Source organism: Octopus sinensis, linkage group LG30 (genome assembly GCF_006345805.1).
Source record: "Octopus sinensis linkage group LG30, ASM634580v1, whole genome shotgun sequence".
In the NCBI taxonomy this organism is placed as follows: Eukaryota; Metazoa; Mollusca; class Cephalopoda; order Octopoda; family Octopodidae; genus Octopus; species Octopus sinensis.
In genome coordinates, this window is record NC_043026.1 from 6,393,444 (window position 1) to 6,415,794 (window position 22,351).

Below are 22,351 nucleotides of genomic sequence, written 5' to 3' on the forward strand. Positions count from 1 at the left end.
TTCTCACCTCCGCCTCCTACGTTTGTTTATGGATTCGTTTCGTTTCGTCTCTTTTTACATGTTATTTGGCCATGACGTTTTGTTGTTTGTTTGTTTTGCGTGTTTTTTTTAAAAATATATTTATTGTTTTTCCATGTAAACATCTCACCAACAAAATAAGGCAGCCCGTACGTGGTCGCCAGGCCTGCTAGACATAGCAACTAAACCTTCCTCGAATCGCGCCGTACAGATTGATATTACGTCCCTGGATTTCTTGCTTAGAGAAAAAACAGACGGGACGGTCACGTTTGGAATTAGGTTTCATCCTACATGTCGATGAAGTCCGATTTAGGGTTCAACAACGACACATTCACTTCATTATTACATCATATCATTATATAACCGTATGTATTTATATAATAAAAGGCGCAGGGGTAGCTGTGTGGTAAGGAGCTTGCTTACCAACCACATGGTTCTGGGTTCAGTCCCACTGCGTGACGCCACCTTGGGCAGTGTCTTCTACTATAGCCTCTGGCCGACCAAAGCCTTGTGAGTGGATTTGGTAGACGGAAACTGAAAGAAGCCCGTCGTATTCACACACACACTTATATATGTGTGTGTATATATATACCGGAGTAAACACATAAATGTGAAACAAGGTGGAAAAAAGAGTACTCAAATACCAGTGGTAGAGTAATATGCTTTATTTAAAGCAGCAGAAAATTCAACAAAACCTGTTACTCTGAGTTTGCCGTTCGTCGGACAGTTTTTGCTAGAAAAAACTGTCCGACGAACGGCAACGGGAAACTCAGAGTAACAGATTTTATATATATATATATAAATAATAAACTGATTATATATATATATATATCTCCACACACATATATATATATATATCCACACACACATATATATATATATGTGTGTGTGTGTGTGTGTATATATATATGTGTGGAGATGATAGATAGATAGATAGACAGAAGATAGATAGATAGATAGATAGATAGATAGATAGATAGATAGAGATAGATAGATAGAGATAGATAGATAGATAGATAGATAGAGATAGATAGATAGATAGAGATAGAGATAGATAGATAGATAGATGCTGCACGGAATTTTGACAGTGAACAGGTCGCGGTCTCAAAGCGACGAAAATACTTTGACAAATTAAACTTAAATGTTGAAGTGAATCGAACGGCTTTTGTGTGTTTCTTAAATGGCTTATAAACACCTTCTACGCTGCAATTGTTTTCGTTCCAGCACACGATCTCAGTTCAGGTCACTAGCTATGCAAGTACATCTCCGTAATATATATATATATGTATGTATATATATATATATATATATATATATATATACATACATATATTTATATATATGTATATATACATGTATATATACATATATATATATATGTATATATACATATATATACATATATATATATATACTTATATATACATATCTATCTATCTATCTCTCTCTCTCTCTCTCTCTCTCTCTCTCTATATATATATATATATATATAATCTATATATATATATATATACATACATATTTCTGTGTGTATGTTTGTTTACCTCCAGTGCCAAAACGTACTGTCACCAAAATAGGGTGAGTGTGCAGTCAGCCATGCCGAGTCGCCAGCGCCCAATCTGCTGTGCCCAATTGTCTCACTCTTTTTCTCACTATGGTAAGAGAGAGCAAGATTAAAAAGGGCGAGGGATGTGGATGAGGGAGAGAGGGTCAGAGGGATGAGGGAGAAGAGGAGAGTATTTGGGAGAGGGGGGGTTGAAGAGGGGATAAGGATTGGGGGAGGGGTTCAGAGAGAGAGAGTGGCAGAAAGAGGGGTCCACTGTGGGGTTAATGGTAAAGGGGGCAGAAAGAGAGGTTCACTGAGGGATTAAAGATGAGGGAGGGAGGGAGGGGAAGTAGGGTTTTGGCGAGAAGGGGTCAGATAGAACCCGTAGCATCCCTAGTTACAGTGGAAACAGTGTACAGTGAACAGGGGACATATTGTGCCCTCTTTAGTCAAATAAATAACTGGGGGCAAGATGATGAGTTAGGGCCGTGGTTCGCAACCCTTTTATTTAAATGAGTTTCCCCAGGGACCCCTTTTAATATGCTTATCCTTATGTATGTTCTTTTGTTCTTTTACTCCTTTATTTGTTTCAGTCATTTGACTGTCGCCATGCTGGAGCACCACCTTTAGTCGAATTAATCGACCCCCAGGACTTATTCTTTGTAATCCTTGTACTTTGCCGAACCGCTAAGTTACGGGGACGTAAACACACTAACATCGGTTGTCGAGCGATATTAGGTCTTCGCAAGCAAAGTTCATTGTCCAAAGAACGAGGGGTACTCATAAGTGGGTTGGTTGCACCCCACGCTTGGATGTGCTTCTAACGTTCCACTGGCACGAGTGCCAATCAGGGGGTACTGTCATCGGCCGCGTCAGCGAATTGAGATTCAGTTCAACTAGATACTCAAGTTGAAGCACCAAATCAGTGTGGTATTATCTGTACAACTCAAAGTAAGGTGAATAAATTCAAAATATGCAACAGGATATCCAGACGTGATGCGGTACAGCCGTTTCAAGCAGCTCCATTCAATTGAACAGTGCAATAATTACATCAATTTAAATGCAGGGCTATCCTCAGCTGCATTGAATAAAATTATTTTGATGTGTCTGACTGATTATGAATTCTATTTATTTATTTATGCACCTGAGGATTGCTCTGCATTTAAATTGATGCAATGATTGCATTGTTCAATTAAATGGAGCTGCTTGAAACGGTCGTACTGCATCACCTCTTTATCCTGTGGCTTATTTTGATTTTATGTGTGTGTGTGTGTGTATATATATATATATATATATATATATAATCTGTCTGTTCATTTATTCCAAGTTTCTCCAGTGACACCCTGATCACAACCAAAGAGAACCCTGTCAAAGGCCTTCTCCATGTCAACAAATTCTCTCTGACACCCCATTATCTATCTATCTATCAGTTCTGTCTACCCATCTGTCTGTCTCTCTCTCTCTTTCTCTCTCTCTCTCGCTCTCTCTCTCTCTCTCTCTCTCTCTCTCTCTCTCTCTCGCTATCTATCTATCTATCTATGTCTCTCTCTCTTGCTGTCTGTCTGTCTCTCTCTCTCTCTCTCTCTGTCTAACCATTATCCATCCATCTCTCCATCTCTCCATCTCTCTCTCTCTCTCTCTTCCTGTCTGCCTGCCTGTCTGCACATGTTTACTAATAAAATCCACACACCACATGATGGAATGTCATTAACTAGGTCTCTCTACGCATTGTCACATGATCTAACAAACACCCCACCCCCACCCCCAAACGCACTAACACACACACACACAAACACACACACGGGCCTTCCTCTTCAGTATTCTCTACTAAAGACATGGGGGGTGTTCTAGCTTTTAACTCTTTTATTGGTCTGTATTCTACCATTTACTTGTTTCAGCCATTTGTCTGTGGCCATGCTGGGGCACCACCTTGAAGAATTCTAGTTTCGAATGAGTCGACCCAAGTACTCATTTGTTAAATCTGGTACTCACTCATTCTGTCGGTGTTCGTTGCCGAACTGCTAAGTCACGGGAGGGGGGGTCGAAAACACAGTAACCTACGGCGGTGGGGGACAACCAGACACAGACACACACACACACACACAAAATATGGGGGTTTAGTTCAAAGGTGATCTAAACGACTAGGTACGCCAGGTAAGTACTGTAACGGATTACCATGGCTCCAAGGTTGTAGCTGGGACGGGAGTTATGGAACCCTTGTAGATTTCTGATATAGCTGATATATATTTGTTAAAAAGGACAACAAGCGCTAAGGCAGGACAAACATCTCAAGTCCTACCCATTGTTATTATTATTAGAAAAATGTTTAATCTTACAGCTATTTCTGGGATATCCCAAAATATGAGATATTCCGTAATTGGAGACAAATAGGGTAAATGTGAAGGGTAGGGATTAAGGAAATGATGAAATAAGGGACTGGAGAAATAAGAAAGAAAGAAAGAAATGAAGAAAAAAGAAACATAAGAGTTCGCAGTTCAACTTTCTGATAGTGAAGGTGGTAGTCCAGAAGTCTTCTGGTTCAATCCTGTGTAAATCCAGCTATGATTAGAGCCTTCATTGTGTAAATATCCAAGGAGAAATGTGACACATGGATGGTTCTGGTTCAAAAGAGGATGAAAGCAGAAATGTCTATTGAGGGATAAAGAGAAAGAAAAGTAAGTATAGGCACAGGAGTGGCTGTGTGGTAAGTAGCTTACTAACCAACCACATGGTTCCGGGTTCAGTCCCACTGCGTGGCATCTTGGGCAAGTGTCTTCTGCTATAGCCCCGGGCCGACCAAAGCCTTGTGAGTGGATTTGGTAGACGGAAACTGAAAGAAGCCCGTCGTATATATGTATATATATATGTGTGTGTATGTGTTTGTGTATGTGTTTGTGTCTGTGTTTGTCCCCCTAGCATTGCTTGACAACCGATGCTGGTGTGTTTACGTCCCCGTAACTTAGCGGTTCGGCAAAAGAGACCGATAGAATAAGTACTGGCGGTGCTCCAGCATGGCTGCAGTCAAATGACTGAAACAAGTAAAAGAGTAAAAGAGAAAGAGAGAGAGAGAGGGGGTATTGGTAGGGAAACTGGAGGTAGAGAGAGAGAGAGAAAAGGAGGAATGCAATTGGTAGGGGATTGGCAAGGATTGGTAGGAAGGATAAAATAAGGAATATAAAAATAAACCAGAAAAATAAATGTACCCAGGGTAGATAAGGGGAGAGGAGGAGGGTAAAGGAAGATAACATAAAAAATACAAAATAAAGTAAAATAAAAGGAAAGGGATTCAAAGAGAAGGGGATAGTGGATGCCAGTGCTGTTCTTCAAGTTTTTAGGGGTTGGGGCAGGAATTTTTTTATGGCTATAGAAATATTTCTAGCAATGGGGGTCTGGGTCTCATAAAGGGGAAATGTGTAGGTAAGCATGAATGGAGAAACCAGTTAAATGTTAAATTATTTAGGAATAAAGGTAACAAATAGGGATTAAGGGATCTATAAGGTTAAGGCTTAAAAAATAAGTTAAAGAATTAATAGTTTTCTTCTAAGGTACTAAGTCGGTGGAGGGGAGGTATAGCTCAGTGGGAGAGCATTCGACTGCAGGGTGCCCCCTTCAGCTCTGAATTTAATTCCTGAATGTTTTAGCCCCCCCCCCCCCCCCCCGGTTAAACCCCGGGTGCACCCTTTGGCTTGGAATTTAATTCCTGAATATTTTTAAGGCGGCGAGCTGGCAGAATCGTTAGCAGGCCAGGCGAAATGCTCAGCAGTATTTCGTCTGCCGCTAGCTACGTTCTGAGTTCAAATTCCACCGAGGTCGACTTTGCCTTTCATCCTTTTGGGGTCGATTAAATAAGTACCAGTTATGCACTGGGGTCGGTGTAATCGACTTAATCCATTTGTCTGTCCTTGTTTGTCCTCTCTGTGTTTAGCCCCTTGTGGGTAGTAAAGAAATAGGTACTAAGGTTGATAGAAAAGATATATAAGGGTATATAATAATGACCATGGAGGTATGTATGTGTTGGGGGTAAGATGGAGGTATGTGTTGGGGGGGTAAGATGGAGGTATGTGTTGGGGGTAAGTTTGTATTTGGATTTATGGAAAAATTTAACCCTTTTGTTTCCATATTTCTGTTGAGATGTTCTGTGTTTGTTTCAATTGATTTTAAATTTAACAAAGAATTTGGCAACCTGGACTATTTCATTCTTTGGTGATCTTTCGCAAAGCTAATCATGATCTTGAAAATTATGTCCAACGTTTGGAGTAAGCCTTGGTAATCAACTCTTCTATGGTTTTGACCAAAATGCCACAGCCATTTGGAAAAGTGATGTCTCTATAACTGTCTTGATGAATGCTTCCATTTCCCAGATCCAGTTATATACTGGGGTTGATCTAATCGACTGGGCACCCTCCCCCAAAATTTCAGACCTTGTGCCTTGAGTAGAAAAGAATAAATTAAGTACCAGTTGCATACTGGGGTTGATCTAATCAACTGGGCACCCTCCCCCAAAATTTCAGACCTTGTGCCTTGAGTAGAAAAGAATAAATTAAGTACCAGTTGCATACTGGGGTTGATCTAATCGACTGGGCACCCTCCCCCAAAATTTCAGACCTTGTGCCTTGAGTAGAAAAGTATAAATTAAGTACCAGTTGCATACTGGGGTTGATCTAATCGACTGGGCACCCTCCCCCAAAATTTCAGACCTTGTGCCTTGAGTAGAAAAGAATAAATTAAGTACCAGTTGCGTACTGGGGTTGATCTAATCGACTGGGCACCCTCCCCCAAAATTTCAAACCTTGTGCTTTGAGTAGAAAAGAATAAATTAAGTACCAGTTGCGTACTGGGGTTGATCTAATTGACTGGGCACCCTCCCCCAAAATTTCAGACCTTGTGCCTTGAGTAGAAAAGAATAAATCAAGTACCAGTTGCGTACTGAGGTCGATCTAATTGACTGGCCCCTCCTCTCCTAAAATTTCAGACCTTGTGCCTTGAGTAGAAAAGAATAAATTAAGTACCAGTTGCGTACTGAGGTCGATCTAATTGACTGGCCCCTACTCTCCTAAAATTTTGAACCTTGTGCCTTGAGTAGAAAAGATTATAAATATTGTTTCAGGTATAAAGTAATATTACCGATCCCTGGCACGGGGCACCACATCAGATAGTTTGAGAAGCACTGCTCTAAATAACATAATTCACTCGTTCCGATGATCTTCTGATTCTGCTATTTATCATCAATAACCACTTTTCTCATCTCTTTTTTTTTTCTTCCTAGAAATTTAATTTATAATGGTTTATGGCCAACGTCGGCGTGGAACTTGGGAATACTCATGGTGGGTCTGCTGACCCTTCTCCTTGCTCAGGACAGTCACACTTCGTTACCCAGCAGTCTCCTGTGGAGACTGGCTGACTATTTAAATTTACCGACAGGTAAGTGTTGTTGTTGCTATTGCTGGGGTCTGATCTGGTCAGTTTGACCATAAAACAAGTTGGAATTTTGGGGCCTGGTATACTCTTTTACTTGTTTCAGTCATTTGACTGCGGCCATGCTGGAGCACCGCCTTTAGTCGAGCAACTCGACCCCGGGACTTATTCTTTGTAAGCCCAGTACTTATTCTATCGGTCTCTTTTTGCCGAACCGCTAAGTGACGGAGACGTAAGCACACCAGCATCAGTTGTCAAGCAATGCTAGGGGGACAAACACAGACACACAAACACATATGTATATATATATACATATATACGACAGGCTTCTTTCAGTTTCCGTCTACCAAATCCACTCACAAGGCATTGGTCAGCCCGGGGCTATAGCAAAAGACACTTGCCCAAGATGTCACGCAATGGGACTGAACCCGGAACCATGTGGTTGGTTAGCAAGCTACTTACCACACAGCCACTCCTGCGCCTATGGTATCTTTCTCTTTTCTCTTTTCTCTTTTACTTGTTTCAGCCATTTGACTGTGGCCATGCTGGAGCACCGCCTTTAGTCGAGCAACTCGACCCCAGGACTTATTCTTTGTAAGCCCAGTACTTATTCTATCGGTCTCTTTTGCTGAACCACTAAGTTTAAATGCTAAAGGGTTCATTTTTTGTCTGACTTAGTCCACCCCTGGCCATTTTATCTCATCTTTTTGCAGATCTCAACTATGGACTGTCCGAGCTCATCCTGGCCCTCATTGTCGGAGTTTTCTTCTTCATCGTTCAGCTTTACTTTCGACGTTATCTCCTTCGGCTGCTCCTCTCCTATCGCGGATGGATGTGTGAGTCTTGCTATGGTTTTTCTCTTTTTTGTTTTTTGTTTTTGGTTTTGTTTTACTCTCCCACACCTGCTACCACCACCAGTGCAGCCATCATCACCATCACAATCATTATCACCATCACTGCCATCATCAACACCCTCACCACCAATACTACTACCACCCCCACTATTACCAACACCACTACCACTACAACAACCACCACCACAACCAGCACCAGCACCACCACCACCGCAACCACCATCACCACCACCACAACCACCATCACAACCACCACCACCATCATCACAACCACCACCACCACCATCATCACAACCACCACCACCACCACCACCACCACCACTACAACCACCATCACCACTACCGCAACCACCACCACAATCACCACCACAACCACTACAACCACCACCACCACCATCACCATCACCACCACCACCACAACTACCACCACCACTACAACCACTACCACCATCACCACCACCACCACCACCACCACCTTAAAATAGAACCATTTTTACAGCCTGGATCACAGTCCTCAAAGACTAAGGGGTCATCTCTTAGAGAAAAGAAAAGAGGTAGAGATGGTGGCGATGGTGGTGGTGGTGGTGGTTGTGGTGGTGGTGGTGGTGGTGGTGGTGGTGGTAGGTCACCTGAAGGAATTCTGCCATTGTTGGACTCTCAACAAAGTGACAAAGATGAATCCACAACACAACAAGATTAAAAACAAAAAACAAACCAAACAAACAAACAAGCGTCTGGTCATTGGGAAATATTTTGTGGAAATGATGATATTTTGACAAAATGTTGGAAGAATAAATAAACAATGGAAGGGAAAGGATTTTTCTGGGAGAAAAGCTGGGAAATGTGGGAAATATTTTGGAAGTTTTTCTAAAGAATTCAAAATATTGTAAGCCACAAATGTAGCTTCATCGTTATTTTCGTCTTCACCATCATCATCATCAATATCGTCAGTTTCGTCATCATAATCATCATCACCATCATCATCATTATCATTATCATCTTCATCATCATTACCATCATCATCATCGTCATCATTGTCATCAGCACCACTACCATCATCAGCATCATTATCATCATCATCATCATCACCATCATCAATATCGTTATTTTTGTCATCATCATCACCATCATCATCATCACCACCACCATCATCAGCAGCATTATCATCAGTATCAGCACCATCATCATCAACAACAACAACACAAACAGACGCATGGGTTCGAAGGTTGTCCCCTGAATGGGGCAAAGGTGTCACCTGCCACAAATAGTAGGGAATTGCCAATAAATGGTGGATGCAGCGATACCCTGTTACAGCACGTTCCCATACTACTACAGATGTCACAGATTGAAGCTAGGGGTATGATGTTGTGTTCTTGAGCAAGACTCTTCATTTAACTTTGCTCTAGTGTTGTGTAGGGCCCAGCTATTACAGCACATGTCCCCATGCTACTTCACTTACTGTCACACAACCAGCCTAGATGTATGACACATTGTTTTCTTGAGCAAGACTCTTCATTTCATGTTGCTCCAGTGCTGTGTGGGGACCAGCAAGTCAAAAAAATAGACCCAATGTTTTCCCCACCTCTTGTAAAAAGGCAACTAAAAGACGTTGAGGTAAGATTTGCACTCTGACCTCGTTAACCTATGGGTTGGGGGGTTGTCCTCTGAGTGGTGTAAAGGTGTCATCCAACAGGGGAAAGGAACCACCAACAAAAGGTGAATGCAGCAACATGCTGTTACAGCACATCCCCCCGTGCTGCTGCTACTACTACCACTACTACCACCACCACCACCACCACCACTACCACCACACTACTTTTGTACTGTGAAAACATGATAACCTGACTTGCTTGTATAGCATGCTCTGTGTTTCTAAGCAATCTCTCAGACTCAAATATCTAACATGGCTGGTCTTTTCTGCAAAAATGGGAAAGGACGTTAGCCTTTGAAAACAACAAAAAGGTGACAAGAAGATGAAGGTAAAGCCCCACAATGCTCCACTTGACGGTGTCTGATGTGCAGTTGGCCTTCAGATCCCATATATAGTTAGCTAACTCTGTGGCTTTCTTCTTATCCACATGCTGGAAAGAAGACATATGGTTCCCAAAGGACACCTTGGTGGCTTGTTATAGTTACAGTACCTTTGAGTGTCACTCTCATCAGGCAAGACTTACCCTGGACTAAACAACAACGACACTGACAACAACAACAACAACAACAACTGCAACAATATTTCCCATGATCCTCTTGTTCTTTAATCTGTTCATGTTGATTTTTTTCTCTTTCAGATGAGATGCCACGTTCTCAGGGACTACAGACGAAATCGTGGGGCATGTTAGTTAGGCTGGTGAGTGGCCACTCGCCCCTCCTCTACAACTGTCAGCAGAGTCTCCCTCGACTGCCCGTGCCAGCTTTAAACGACACTCTGGATAAGTTTATCAAGTCAATCATTCCACTGTACGGGGAAGACTCGGACAAGGTTAGAGATTTGAGGGAGCAAGCCAAGGTAAGGAAACTGCAATCATCATCACCATCATCATCATCATCATCACCACCACCATTATCATCACCACAAGCGCTATTACCATCACCATCATCATCATCATCATCATCATCATCATCATCATCACCACCACCACCACCACCACCATCATCATCATCATTGTCGGCATCATCATCATCACCATCAGCAGCAGCATCACTACCATAGTCATTGTTGTCATCACGGCAGCATTCATAATCGTCATCATCATCATCATCATCATTACCATCATCATCATCATCATCATCATCATCATCGTCACCACCATCATCATCATTGTCATCACCACCATCATCATCGTCGTCGTCGTCATCATCATCATCATCACCATCATCATCACCACAACCGTCACCATCATCATCATCATCATCATTTTGTGTTCGTCTCCCACCATTACTTGACAACCAGTGTTGGTTTGTTTATGTTCCTGTAACTTGGCAGTTTGGCAAAAGGAGGCTGATAGAATGAGTACCAAACTTACAAAGTAAAAGTAAACACTGGGTTGAGTTGTTGCCCCAGCATGGCCGTGGTTCATTGACTGAAGCAAGTAAAAGATAAAAAGTGCGGTTGTGTGGTAAGAAGTGTTGCTTCCCAACCACATGGTTCCAGGTTCAGTTCCACTGCGTGGCACCTTGGTCAAGTGTCTTCTACTATAGCCTTGGACCGACCAAAGCTTTGTGAGTGGATTTGGTAGACGGAAACTGAAAGAAGCCCATCATATGTGTGTGTGTGTGTGTGTATTTATGTGTGTGTGTCTCTCTGTCGTTGCCCCCACCATCACTTGATGACCATCACTTGATGTTGGTGTGGTTACATCCCCGTAACATCTCAGGCAAGAGATATTGATAACATAAGCACCAGGCTTATAAAGAGTAGGTCCTTGGGTAGATTTCTTCGACAAAACAGCCCCTTTCAGATGGTGCTCCAGTATGGCCGCAGCCTAATGACTGAAACAAGTAAAAAATAAAGCACAAAAATACACACACACACTCACACACACATATATATACATCCACATGACAGGCTTCTTTCAGTTTCTTTTTACTGAACCCAATCCCTCACAAGACATTCTTGGGCCAGGGCCACAGTAGTAAGACACTTGCCCAAGGTGCCACGCAGAGGGACTGAACCTGGAACCATGTGTTCAGTACCAAGGTTCTCAACCACACAGTCATCCCCATACCTCTGGATATTATTGTAGATATGTATTTTCTCAAGCTTTCTTCCCTTTTTTTTTTCTTTTTCAGAAATTTGCCCAATACCCTGGGCCAAAGCTACAACAAATTTTGGTCCTAAAATCTTGGTGGACCCCTAACTGGGTAACAGATTGGTGGTAAGTGATACCTTATTGTTATTGTTGCTTAGTTACAGGTGAACACTCACAATTGTTCCACTCTCTGATCAGATGTGGCCCACTTAGTTGGGACCTTCATGCGCTAGATTCCAGTCTGATTCGACATGGTTTCTACAGCTTGATGCCCTTCCTAACATGCCAACCACTCCGAGAATGTAACGAGTGCTTTTACATTCCACTGGCACAGGTGCCACTTGTGTGCCACCAGTATCCACCACGATTAAAATCTCGCTTGGTTTGATGGGTCTTCTTCTCAAGCACGACATATTGTCAACGGCCTCAGTCATCATCATCATCGTTTAACGTCCGTTTTCCATGCTAGCATGGGTTGGACGGTTCAACTGGGGTCTGGGAAGCCAGGAGGCTGCACCAGGCCAGTCAGATCTGGTAGTGTTTCTACAGCTGGATGCCCTTCCTAACGCCAACCACTCCGAGAGTGTATTGGGTGATTTTATGTGCCACCAACACAGGTGCCAGACGAGGCTGGCAGACGGCCACGCTCGGATGGTGTTTTTTATGTGCCACCGACACAGGTGCCAGACGAGGCTGGCGAACGGCCACGCTCGGATGGTGTTTTTTATGTGCCACCGACACAGGTACCAGACGAGGCTGGCAAACGGCCACACTCGGATGGTGTTTTTTACGTGCCACCGACACGGAGGCCAGGCGAGGCTGGCGAACGGCCACGATCGGATGGTGTTTGTTACGTGCCACCAGTCATTTGTCATATTTTATTTATTCAAGTGTCCCCTCATAATGAACGAGATTTTCATTTTTCAGTACCTGCTGCCTACCCTGTCCTTAAACAATAAACTCACCTCATACATTAACTCCCATCTCTTTCTATTTCCGTCTTGCAAATAGGGAGAAGTACATCTACCTCATGGGCCGCAATCCCCTGGCCATTAACAGTAATTACTACACGTTGGACCACTCTGTGTGGAAACCCACAGAAAAACAGGTTGTGAGGTAAGTCCACCTTGGTTCCTCTTGAAATGTAGGGAGCCTTCAGATGATAAAAGATGAAAGGGAGATCTTCGTTGTGTCACGTATTGTACCCCTAGATTATGCTACAGGCTGGAGTTCAAATTCCGCCGAGGTCGACTTTGCCTTCCATCTTTTCGGGGTCGATTAAATAAGTACCAGTTATGCACTGAGGTCGATATAATCGACTTAATCCGTTTGTCTGTCCTTGTTTGTCCTCTCTGTGCTTAGCCCCTTGTGGGTAGTAAAGAAATAGGTATTTCGTCTGCCGCTACGTTCTGAGTTCAAATTCTGCCGAGGTCAACTTTGCCTTCCATCCTTCAGGGTCGATTAAATAGGTACCAGTTATGCACTGGGGTCGATATCATTGACTTAATCCGTTTGTCTGTCCTTGTTTGTCCTCTCTGTGTTTATCTCCTTGTGGGTGGTAAAGAAATAGATTATGCTACAACGATAGTCTCCCCTATTAAGCACGAGTTCCCCATCTTCCTTGCCACTCTTATCCAACGATCCCATGGTCATTCATGATCAAAGAGGGTCTTTACTCTTTACCCTTTGCCAGTAGTAGTAGTAGTAGTAATGATAATATCTTGAGTCTGAGAAAGATGTTTATACTGTGTGGTCAGGTGGTCAGTATCTGTGGACACTCATGTGACTTTACATGCGATGGAAGCTGACCCCTTTCTGTGTCCCTCATGGCTTGCCCTGAGGCACTGCATGACCCCTGTTTGGTTTGGAAGTCATTTGTTACCTTGGAGAATAGGCACTTCCACTTGGTCTACGCAGCTGCAATACAGTCGAGATTGTGGGGCTGGAGTTCAGCCCACTTCAGGTTGAACCTTGGGTTATCTTAGATGACTTAGGACAAAACTTCCCCCTCTACAGTTCTCCATAGAATAATTATCATAGCTGCTTGGATTTATCCACGTGGATCTCATTGCCAGTCCATTCTAGCTGATGGCACCTTGGGCAAATGTCTTCTACTGTAGCCTCAGACTGACTAAAGCCTTGTGAGTGGATTTAGTAGATGGAAACTGAGAGAAGCCCATCATGTGTGTGTGTGTCTTTGTGTCTGTGTCTTTGTGTCTGTGTTTGTCCTGGACCCCCATTTGACAACCAGTGTTGGCGTATTTACATCCCCATAACTTAGTGGTTTAGTAAAAGAGACCAATAAAGTATGTACCAGGCTTAAAAAATGTAAATACTGGGTGTTCGATACATTCTTGAAGCCAGTGCCCCAGCATGGCCACAGTCCAATAGCTGAAAACAAGTAAAATATAAAAGAATTAACCCTTTCGTTACCAACCCGGCTGAAACCACCTCTGGCTCTGTAGTACAAATGACTTGTTTTCATAAGTTCTCAATTAAATTCTTCCACCAAGCCTTAGTCACAATTTATGTTCCTAACACTAGATTAACGATAACGAAGTTATTTTACTAAATTCTTTGTTATATTTAAAATTAATTGAAAGAAACACAGAGCATCTCAACAGAAATACGGTAACGAAAGGGTTAACCCCATTCTCTTGATTGCAGGGCTGCTGCGACGCTGCATGAATTGATGGTGTTTAAACAGAAGCTAGACAGAGAGGAGATCAAGCCTCTCCTCATACGTAACACGATACCAATATGTATGAGCCAGTATGAACGCCTCTTTGCTACCACCAGGTAAGTATGGCTTCCTTTCTGCTTTTCTCATTAATATCACCATCATTGTTCGACCGTGCTCCAGCATGGCCGCAGTCAGATGACTGAAACAAGTAAAAGAGTAAAAAGAGTATTGTCCCCGGGGGGTCTTTAAGGATGGTAATCATCATCATCATCATTCGACCGTGGTCGAGACAATGGAATTTACCATGCTACACCAGACTTTATGGTCCATCATGGCATTACGGAGGTCCTGTTGCTGGATGCCTGTATCCTTGGAGATTACATGAGGGTAGGAGAGTGTGCACCCTCTGGTATTGCGAGCAGATGGCTTCCAGAGGAGAAGAGTAGAAATTGCCTCTTTTTCAGCTCTACAACAATGTCCAGCAAACTGGACTCTTCTACCTTTCACAAGAGATGACACAGGTGGTAGTTTCCCATATATTTGCATTTTGGTTGGATGGCGCTTCCACGAGAGATTTTGAGCTCTTATAAGGAGGCGAGTGTAGGTTCCATCCAACCGCCTCTCAAGCTTCTTTGATAACGTCCAGGTTTCTGAGCCATATAGTAGAATTGGTTCGACTGTGGCTTTGAAGATTTCAAGTTTGAAGTCTCTACTTAGATTTGATGACCAGATATAATATATCTGGTTATTAATATATTGAGGTCAGGGCTGCCAAAAGAGGGCCAGGCTAATCTACAAATCTGTGCGCTGGCAGCTACGTATAATTTTCGACTTTAACATTGAAATATTTCCATCGATTTTTCCATATTTTTAAAATGCTTTTTAGGGTTGGTATTGAAAGGGTTAAGGCCCTTATTTGCCCTGAGTCTGTTGATGGGTGTCTGTGAGTGACCTTCTTCAAGAGGCGATCCCATGACATGCTTACTGTTTCATAGCTGGGACTCCTACAGGTGCTACTACACAGGGTCAGAGCTTACCTGTGAATGATAGTAGCTGAGAGGTGATTTCACTCTCCTTAAAACCCTGGAACTCCCATACTAAGGCCCTCCCCCCACTATTGAATACAGTTTTGAAGTCATAACCAGGACCTGTTAGATAGTGTCAAATCATTCAACCCATACCATCTTGGTAAAAGTTATAGAATGATGAAAAGAACGATGACGAAGATGATGACGACAAGAACAATGATGATGATGATGATGATGATGATGATGATGATGATGATGATGATGATGATGATGATGATGATGATGATGATGATGATGATGATGATGATGATGATGATGACGATGACGATGATGATGGTGACAATGACAACGATGACAATGATGACAACGATGATGGTGATGACAATGATGATGATGATGATGACGATGATGACGACAACGACGATGATGATGACAAGAACAATGATGATGATGATGATGATGATGATGAGGATGATGATGATGATGGTGATGATAATGATGACAATGATGAGGATGATGATGACAATGACAACAATGATGACAACGATAATGGTGATGACGATGATGATGATGATGGTGATGACGATGATGATGATGATGATGATGGTGACAATGATGATGATGACGATGATGACGACAACGACGATGATGATGACAAGAACAATGATGATGATGGTGATGACGATGATGATGATGGCAGTGATGATATGATGATTATGGTGATGGTGATGATGATGAATATCTTGAAGTACAGTTCTTGTTGTTTCGGAGGGTTTGTTGTACTCAGGTAAATGCAATATATGTGTGTACGTTCTGAGTTCAAATTCTGCCGAGGTCGACTTTGCCTTTCATCCTTTCAGGGTCAATAAATTAAGTACCAGTTGTGTACTGGGGTCGATCTCATCGACTGACCCCCCCTCCCCAAAATTTTCGGGCCTTGTGCCTAGAGTAAAAAAACAATATATGTATGTGTGTGCGTGCATGCATGTGTGTGTGTGCATATGTGCATGTAAGTGTGCACGCGTGTGTGTAAATATATCTTCCTGTAATCTTAAACTTTTGCTGTTTACATTTTCAGGATTCCTGGAGAAGAAATTGATACCCTGGTACACACAGAGTCATCAAAGGTAAGTAGTTATATGTTTTATACGACAGTGATCTCTCTCCCTCGCAGTCTGCTGGTCTCTAAGTACCACCAAAATACCACCACTCGGAAAGGAATGACAAATAAGCCCTTTGTTTGTACCCCACCCATCTAATGCACGTATCATCATCATCATCATCATTTTACGCCCTCTTTCCATGCTGGCATGGGTTGGACAGTTTGGCATGGAGCTGGTCAGCAGGGAAGATGTCCAGACTCCACTTGTCTGTTGTGGCATGGTTTCTAATGTGCCCTTCCTAATGCCACTATCCTACTATCATTCACAGGTAAGCTCTGACCCTGCATAGTAACACCTGTAGGAGTCCCAGCTATGAAATAGTAAGCATGTTATGGGATCGCCTCTTGAATTTTGGAAAATATTTCAGTGTTCGTTGGTGTCACGGAACTCCACGGAACTCACTTTTTGGAGACATCGGTAATTTTTATGCCATGTCTAAGTTAATCACAAATCTATTTTGATTTGTTGGTTAACGTATTAGATAGAAAGAAGAAATTAGCTAAGGAATTTATAGTCGTTTTTCTTCACGACAAAGTTATCTTTCTTACTGTAAATAATATGAAATGTTATATTTATATAAATAAAATAATTAAAAAGAATATGTTTCTCTTCACGTTTGTTTTTCAACTGAGCATAGATAAATATGCATTTCTGTAATCTTTGTTTTATGTTTCTTATAGCGGTTTAAAGGACACGATTAAAATATTCAACATACATGGTCGTTGATGTAGCGTTCCATGCGTATATGTCTATACGACGTTATAACTGCAGTTAGGGTTTTAGTTATAATGATAACACTTGAGTATAAGTGACGTTGAATCATTATATTCTCCCTTACTCAGAGGAAAGCCTAAATAACTAATATAACTTAAGAGAAAGCTTAAGGTAGAATAACCGAAAACCGCCGTAGGAAAATTACAGACACCCATCAACAGACCCAGGGCAAATGAGGGCCTTAACCCTTTCAATACCAACCTGCCTGAAACTGCCTCTGACTCTGAAGTACAAATGCCCCTCCTAATGCCCCTCCTGGGTGCTTTTTATGTGCCACCAGCACAGGTACTTTTTACACACACACACACATACACACACATCATCATCATTATCAGCATCATTGAATATCTGCTTTCCATGCTGGCATGGGTTGGACAGTTTGACAAGGAGCTGGCAATCAGGGAGTTGTCCAGACTCCGCTTGTCTATCATGACATGGTTTCTACTGCTGGATGCCCTTCCTAATGCCAACCACTTAAGATGTGTTACCTAAGATTAATTTTGAGGATCTGATCAAAGACTTTGCAATTCAACTGGCCCCCGTGCCGGTGGCACGTAAAAAGCACCATTCGACCATGGCCATTTGCCAGCCCCATCTGGCATGTAAAAAGCACCCACTACACTCACGGAGTGGTTGGCATTAGCAAGGGCATCCAGCTGTAGAAACACTGCCAGATCAGACTGGAGCCTGGTGCAGCCTTCTGGCTTCCCAGACCCCAGCTGAACTGTTCAACCCATGCTAGCATGGAAGGCAGATGCTAAAATGATGAGGAGGAAACTTTTCAAATCTAAATAAAATGGAAGGAGACAAAAATAAACATTATTTTTCTTCTTCCTGTTTCGTTTCGTTTTGAAAAATAAAAATTTATTTTATGGTTTGTTATTGTTTATATTTTTGAATTACATAATATTTAATGGGGGCACCAAAATCTTTTAAGTGCTTAAGGGTCTCGATGGGCCTTAATCCGACCCTGAGTGTATTGTATTCTTGTGCAAAACACTTCATTTCACATTGCTCCCTGTCCACTCAGCTGGCAAAAGTGAGTAATCCTGTGATGGTCTGGCATCCCATCCAGGAGGGTATATAATAATAATAATAATAATGAAATTATTGTATACAGTGCTCAGGTGCACCACAACTTGTCAGAGTATATGCAGTAATGTACAAATGTCTGGAAAGCGAACTATGTATGAGTCAGATACATGCTTGTGTGTGTATGGAGGGGAGAAAATCAGGTGTAGTGTTGGCGAATCTCAGAAAGCATGGAAGTTTTGAGAAAATCAGGTGTAGTGTTGACGAATCTCAGGAAGCATGGAAGTTTTGAAGGATGCAGTGCTCCGACAACCAACAACTGATGCCGGCAGTTTGTTCCATGCTTCAGCAACTCTCAGCGTGAAAAAATGTTTCCTGAAGTCATGGGAGCTGTGCTGTTTGCTGACTTTGCAAACATGTCCACGGGTGTTAGACAGGTGGAGTTTGAAAAGGTGCTCAGAGTTATTGTTTGTACGATGGTTAATAATTTTATGGGTGTCTGCCAAGTCAGCTGCCAGACGTCAGAGTTTCAATGTGTCCATGCCCAGGGAAGTAAGGCGTTCAGGATATGGCAAATGCCTGATGGAAGGTATTCTTTTGGTTGCACGTCGCTGAACAGCTTCCAGACGATTGATATCCTGGGCAAGATAGGGGTTCCAGACCGGTGATGCAAATTCCAGGTGAGGTCTTACCATAGCTATATAAAGCCGCAGATAGATAGGAACCATGGAAGCCAGGAAACTGGCCCTCTGAGCCTATACGGATTAGGAAGAATCTCCTTATCAAATCCCATTTCAACTGTTTTTCTCTGCAGCACATTGTCATCCTTCGGAGAGGCCTGATCTATAAACTCAACATGTACGACATGGATGGCAAGTTGCTGAGTGCCGCAAGTCTCCAGAAGCAATTAGAGTGGATCGTTGACCATGCAGATCAAAACCAAAGTAAGTTATTTGCCCTTTGATGTTAAAATGGACCTTGACCCATCAAGGCCCAGCGAATGATTCGTCCTATGCCTTTTTGTTTCAGATGAAAATATTTTACTTTTTTTTTTTTTTTTTACTTGTTCCAGTCATGTGACTGTGGCCATGCTGGAGCACCGCCTTTAGCCGAGCAAATTGACCCCCAGGACTTATTCTTTGTAAGCCTGGTACTTATTCTATCAGTCTCTTTTGCCGAGCCGCTAAGTTACGGGGACGTAAACTCACCAGAATCGGTTGTCAAGCGATGTTGGCGGGACAAACAAAGACACACAGACATATACACACATATACATATATATCGATATATACGACGGGCTTCTTTCAGTTTCCACCTACCAAATCCACTCACAAGGCTTTGGTCACCCTGAGGCTATAGTAGAAGACACTTGCCCAAGGTGCCACACAGTGGGACTGAACCCGGAACCATGTGGTTGGTAAGCAAGCTACTTACCACACAGCCACTCCTGTGCACATATGTATGTATATACATATATATATATCAATATATATTGATATATAACAGTCAGGTCTGTTTTGTTCTGATTTCTGCCCTTCCGAATGCCAACCACTTTACAGATTGGACTGGGTGTTTTTTACATGGCACCAACACCAGTGAGGTTACTAAGCAGCTTGCTGGTCAAAACCCCTCAACAGAAAGATAAACAGTTTTGAGGGAGAGAAAAGGTGTTTTGTATTAGAATAGAATCATCATTATCGTTTAACGTCCGTTCTCCATGCTAGCATGGGTTGGACGGTTCGACCGGGGATCTGGGAAGCCAGAAGGCTGCACCAGGCTCCGGTCTTATCTGGCAATGTTTCTACAGCTGGATGCCCTTCCTAATGCCAACCACTCCGTGAGTGTAGTGGGTGCTTTTTACGTGCCACCTGCACAGGTGCCAGGCGAGGCTGGCATCGGCCACGGTCGGATTGGTGCATTGTACGTGCTACCTGCACAGAAGCCAGTCGAGGCGGCACTGGCTTCGGCCACGATTCGGATGGTGCTTTTTACGTGCCACCGACACGGAAGCCAGTCGAGGCGGCACTGGTTTCGGCCACGATTCGGATGGTGCTTTTTACGTGCCACCGACACGGAAGCCAGTGAGGCGGCACTGGCTTCGGCCACGATTCGGATGGTGCTTTTTACGTGCCACCAGTCCAGAGGTCCTGACAACTGCTGGGTGCCAGTCATAGGATTGGTTCAATTTCGATTCCGATTTCAATTTCAATTTCAATTCCGATTTTGATTTCACTTGCCCCAATTAGAATCCGTTCTAATAATTACTTTGTTGTCTTTGTGTCTTTATTGATTTTTATCGATGACTCCCATGAACAGATCAATGCATTTACAAGACTTCCGAATGCCTCATCTATATGTTTCTCATCTTCGTCTCTCCTCCAGATAGCTATTCAGAAGCAGCCAAATCGATTCCAGCTTTCACTGGAATTGAACGAAAAACCTGGGCCAAAGTCCGCGAAACCTTCTTCTCAGATGGCATCAACAAGGAATCACTTCAAACCATTGAAACAGCAATATTTTTTGTAAGTTCGTCTCGGCAGCCATTCAGCAGCAACACTAAGTTTCTCCTTATTATTGTGGTTGCTTTGTTATGTGACCATAACATCTCGTGGCTACATCATCACATGACCATACCGTCACATGACTGCACTGTCACATGACCATACCATCACATGACTGCACTGTCACATAGCCATAATCTCACATGAATGACTCTCTCTCTCTCTGCTCTTTTACTCTTTTACTTGTTTCAGTCATTTGACTGCGGCCATGCTGGAGCACCGCCTTTAGTCGAGCAACTCGACCCCGGGACTTATTCTTTGTAAGCCCAGTACTTATTCTATCAGTCTCTTTTGCCGAACCGCTAAGTGACGGGGACGTATACACACCAGCATCGGTTGTCAAGCAATGCTAGGGGGACAAACACAGACACACAAACACACACACATACACATATATACATATATACGACAAGCTTCTTTCAGTTTCCGTCTACCAAATCCACTCACAAGGCATTGGTTGACTCAAGGCTATAGCAGAAGACACTTGCCCAAGATGTCACACAGTGGGACTGAACCCGGAACTATGTGGTTGGTTAGCAAGCTACTTACCACACAGCCACTCCTGCACCAGTGGTTTTACATGTCACCGGCACGGGTGCCATTTCTGCATGGGTGCTTTTATGTGTCCCTGCCTGGGCGCATTTACCTGGCACTACCATGAGGGCTTTACGCCACCAGAAGGTTCGATCTTAATGCTTCTGCCATGGGGTTCAGGTTTTCTTGAGTACAGCCAGGCACCAGGTATATCGGTCCCTTGTCAGAAAATGGAATTCACAAAATTCTTTATTCAAAACCACTACATCATCATCATCATCATCATTTAACGTCCGCTTTCCATGCTAGCATGGGTTGGACGGTTCAACTGGGGTCTGGGAAGCCAGAAGGCTGCACAAGGCTCCAGTCTGATCTGGCAGTGTTTCTACAGCTGGATGCCCTTCCTAACGCCAACCACTCCGAGAGTGTAGTGGGTGGTTTTTATGTGCCACCTGCACAGGTGCCAGACGAGGCTGGCAAACTGCCACGATCGGATGGTGCTTTCTATGTGCCATCGGCACGGAGACCAGACGAAGCTGGCAATGGCCACGATCGGATGGTGCTTTTGGGGCCAGACGAGGCTGGCAACAGCCATGATCGGATGGTGCTTTTTACGTGCCACTGGCATGGAGGCTAGTCAACCTCTACAATCATTTCAATTCATTCCTGCACCTGTAGCTCATAGGTCAGATTCTGTGCAATCAATTGTCTAGCATTTCAGGTGTAGAATGGACCCAAGGCGGTGAGCTGGCTGAAGTGTTAGCACACCAGGTGAAATGCTTAGTGGTGTTTTCCCCAACGCTATGTTCTGAGTTCAAATTCCACTGAGGTCATCTTTCCCTTTCATCCTTTCGAAGTTGATAAATTAAGTACCAGTTACGCACTGGGGTAGAAGTAATTGACTTAATCCATTTATCTGTCCTTGTTTGTTCTCTCTGTGTTTAGCCCCTTGTGGGTAGTAAAGAAATAGGTGTAAACTGCACTTCATCAGGCG

General features: G+C 43.1%; 1 protein-coding gene across 1 annotated transcript in view; it reads left to right on the forward strand.

Moving 5' to 3' along the window:
• Positions 1-22,351, forward strand: part of LOC115226532 (carnitine O-palmitoyltransferase 1, liver isoform-like) — a 36,561-nt gene that overhangs the window by 961 nt on the left and 13,249 nt on the right. Inside the window, 9 exon segments of the mRNA XM_029797532.2 lie at positions 6,831-6,985; positions 7,693-7,815; positions 10,122-10,339; positions 11,623-11,708; positions 12,594-12,698; positions 14,250-14,381; positions 16,372-16,420; positions 19,077-19,206; positions 20,645-20,784. Coding sequence (XP_029653392.1) covers positions 6,831-6,985; positions 7,693-7,815; positions 10,122-10,339; positions 11,623-11,708; positions 12,594-12,698; positions 14,250-14,381; positions 16,372-16,420; positions 19,077-19,206; positions 20,645-20,784 — 1,138 coding nt within the window.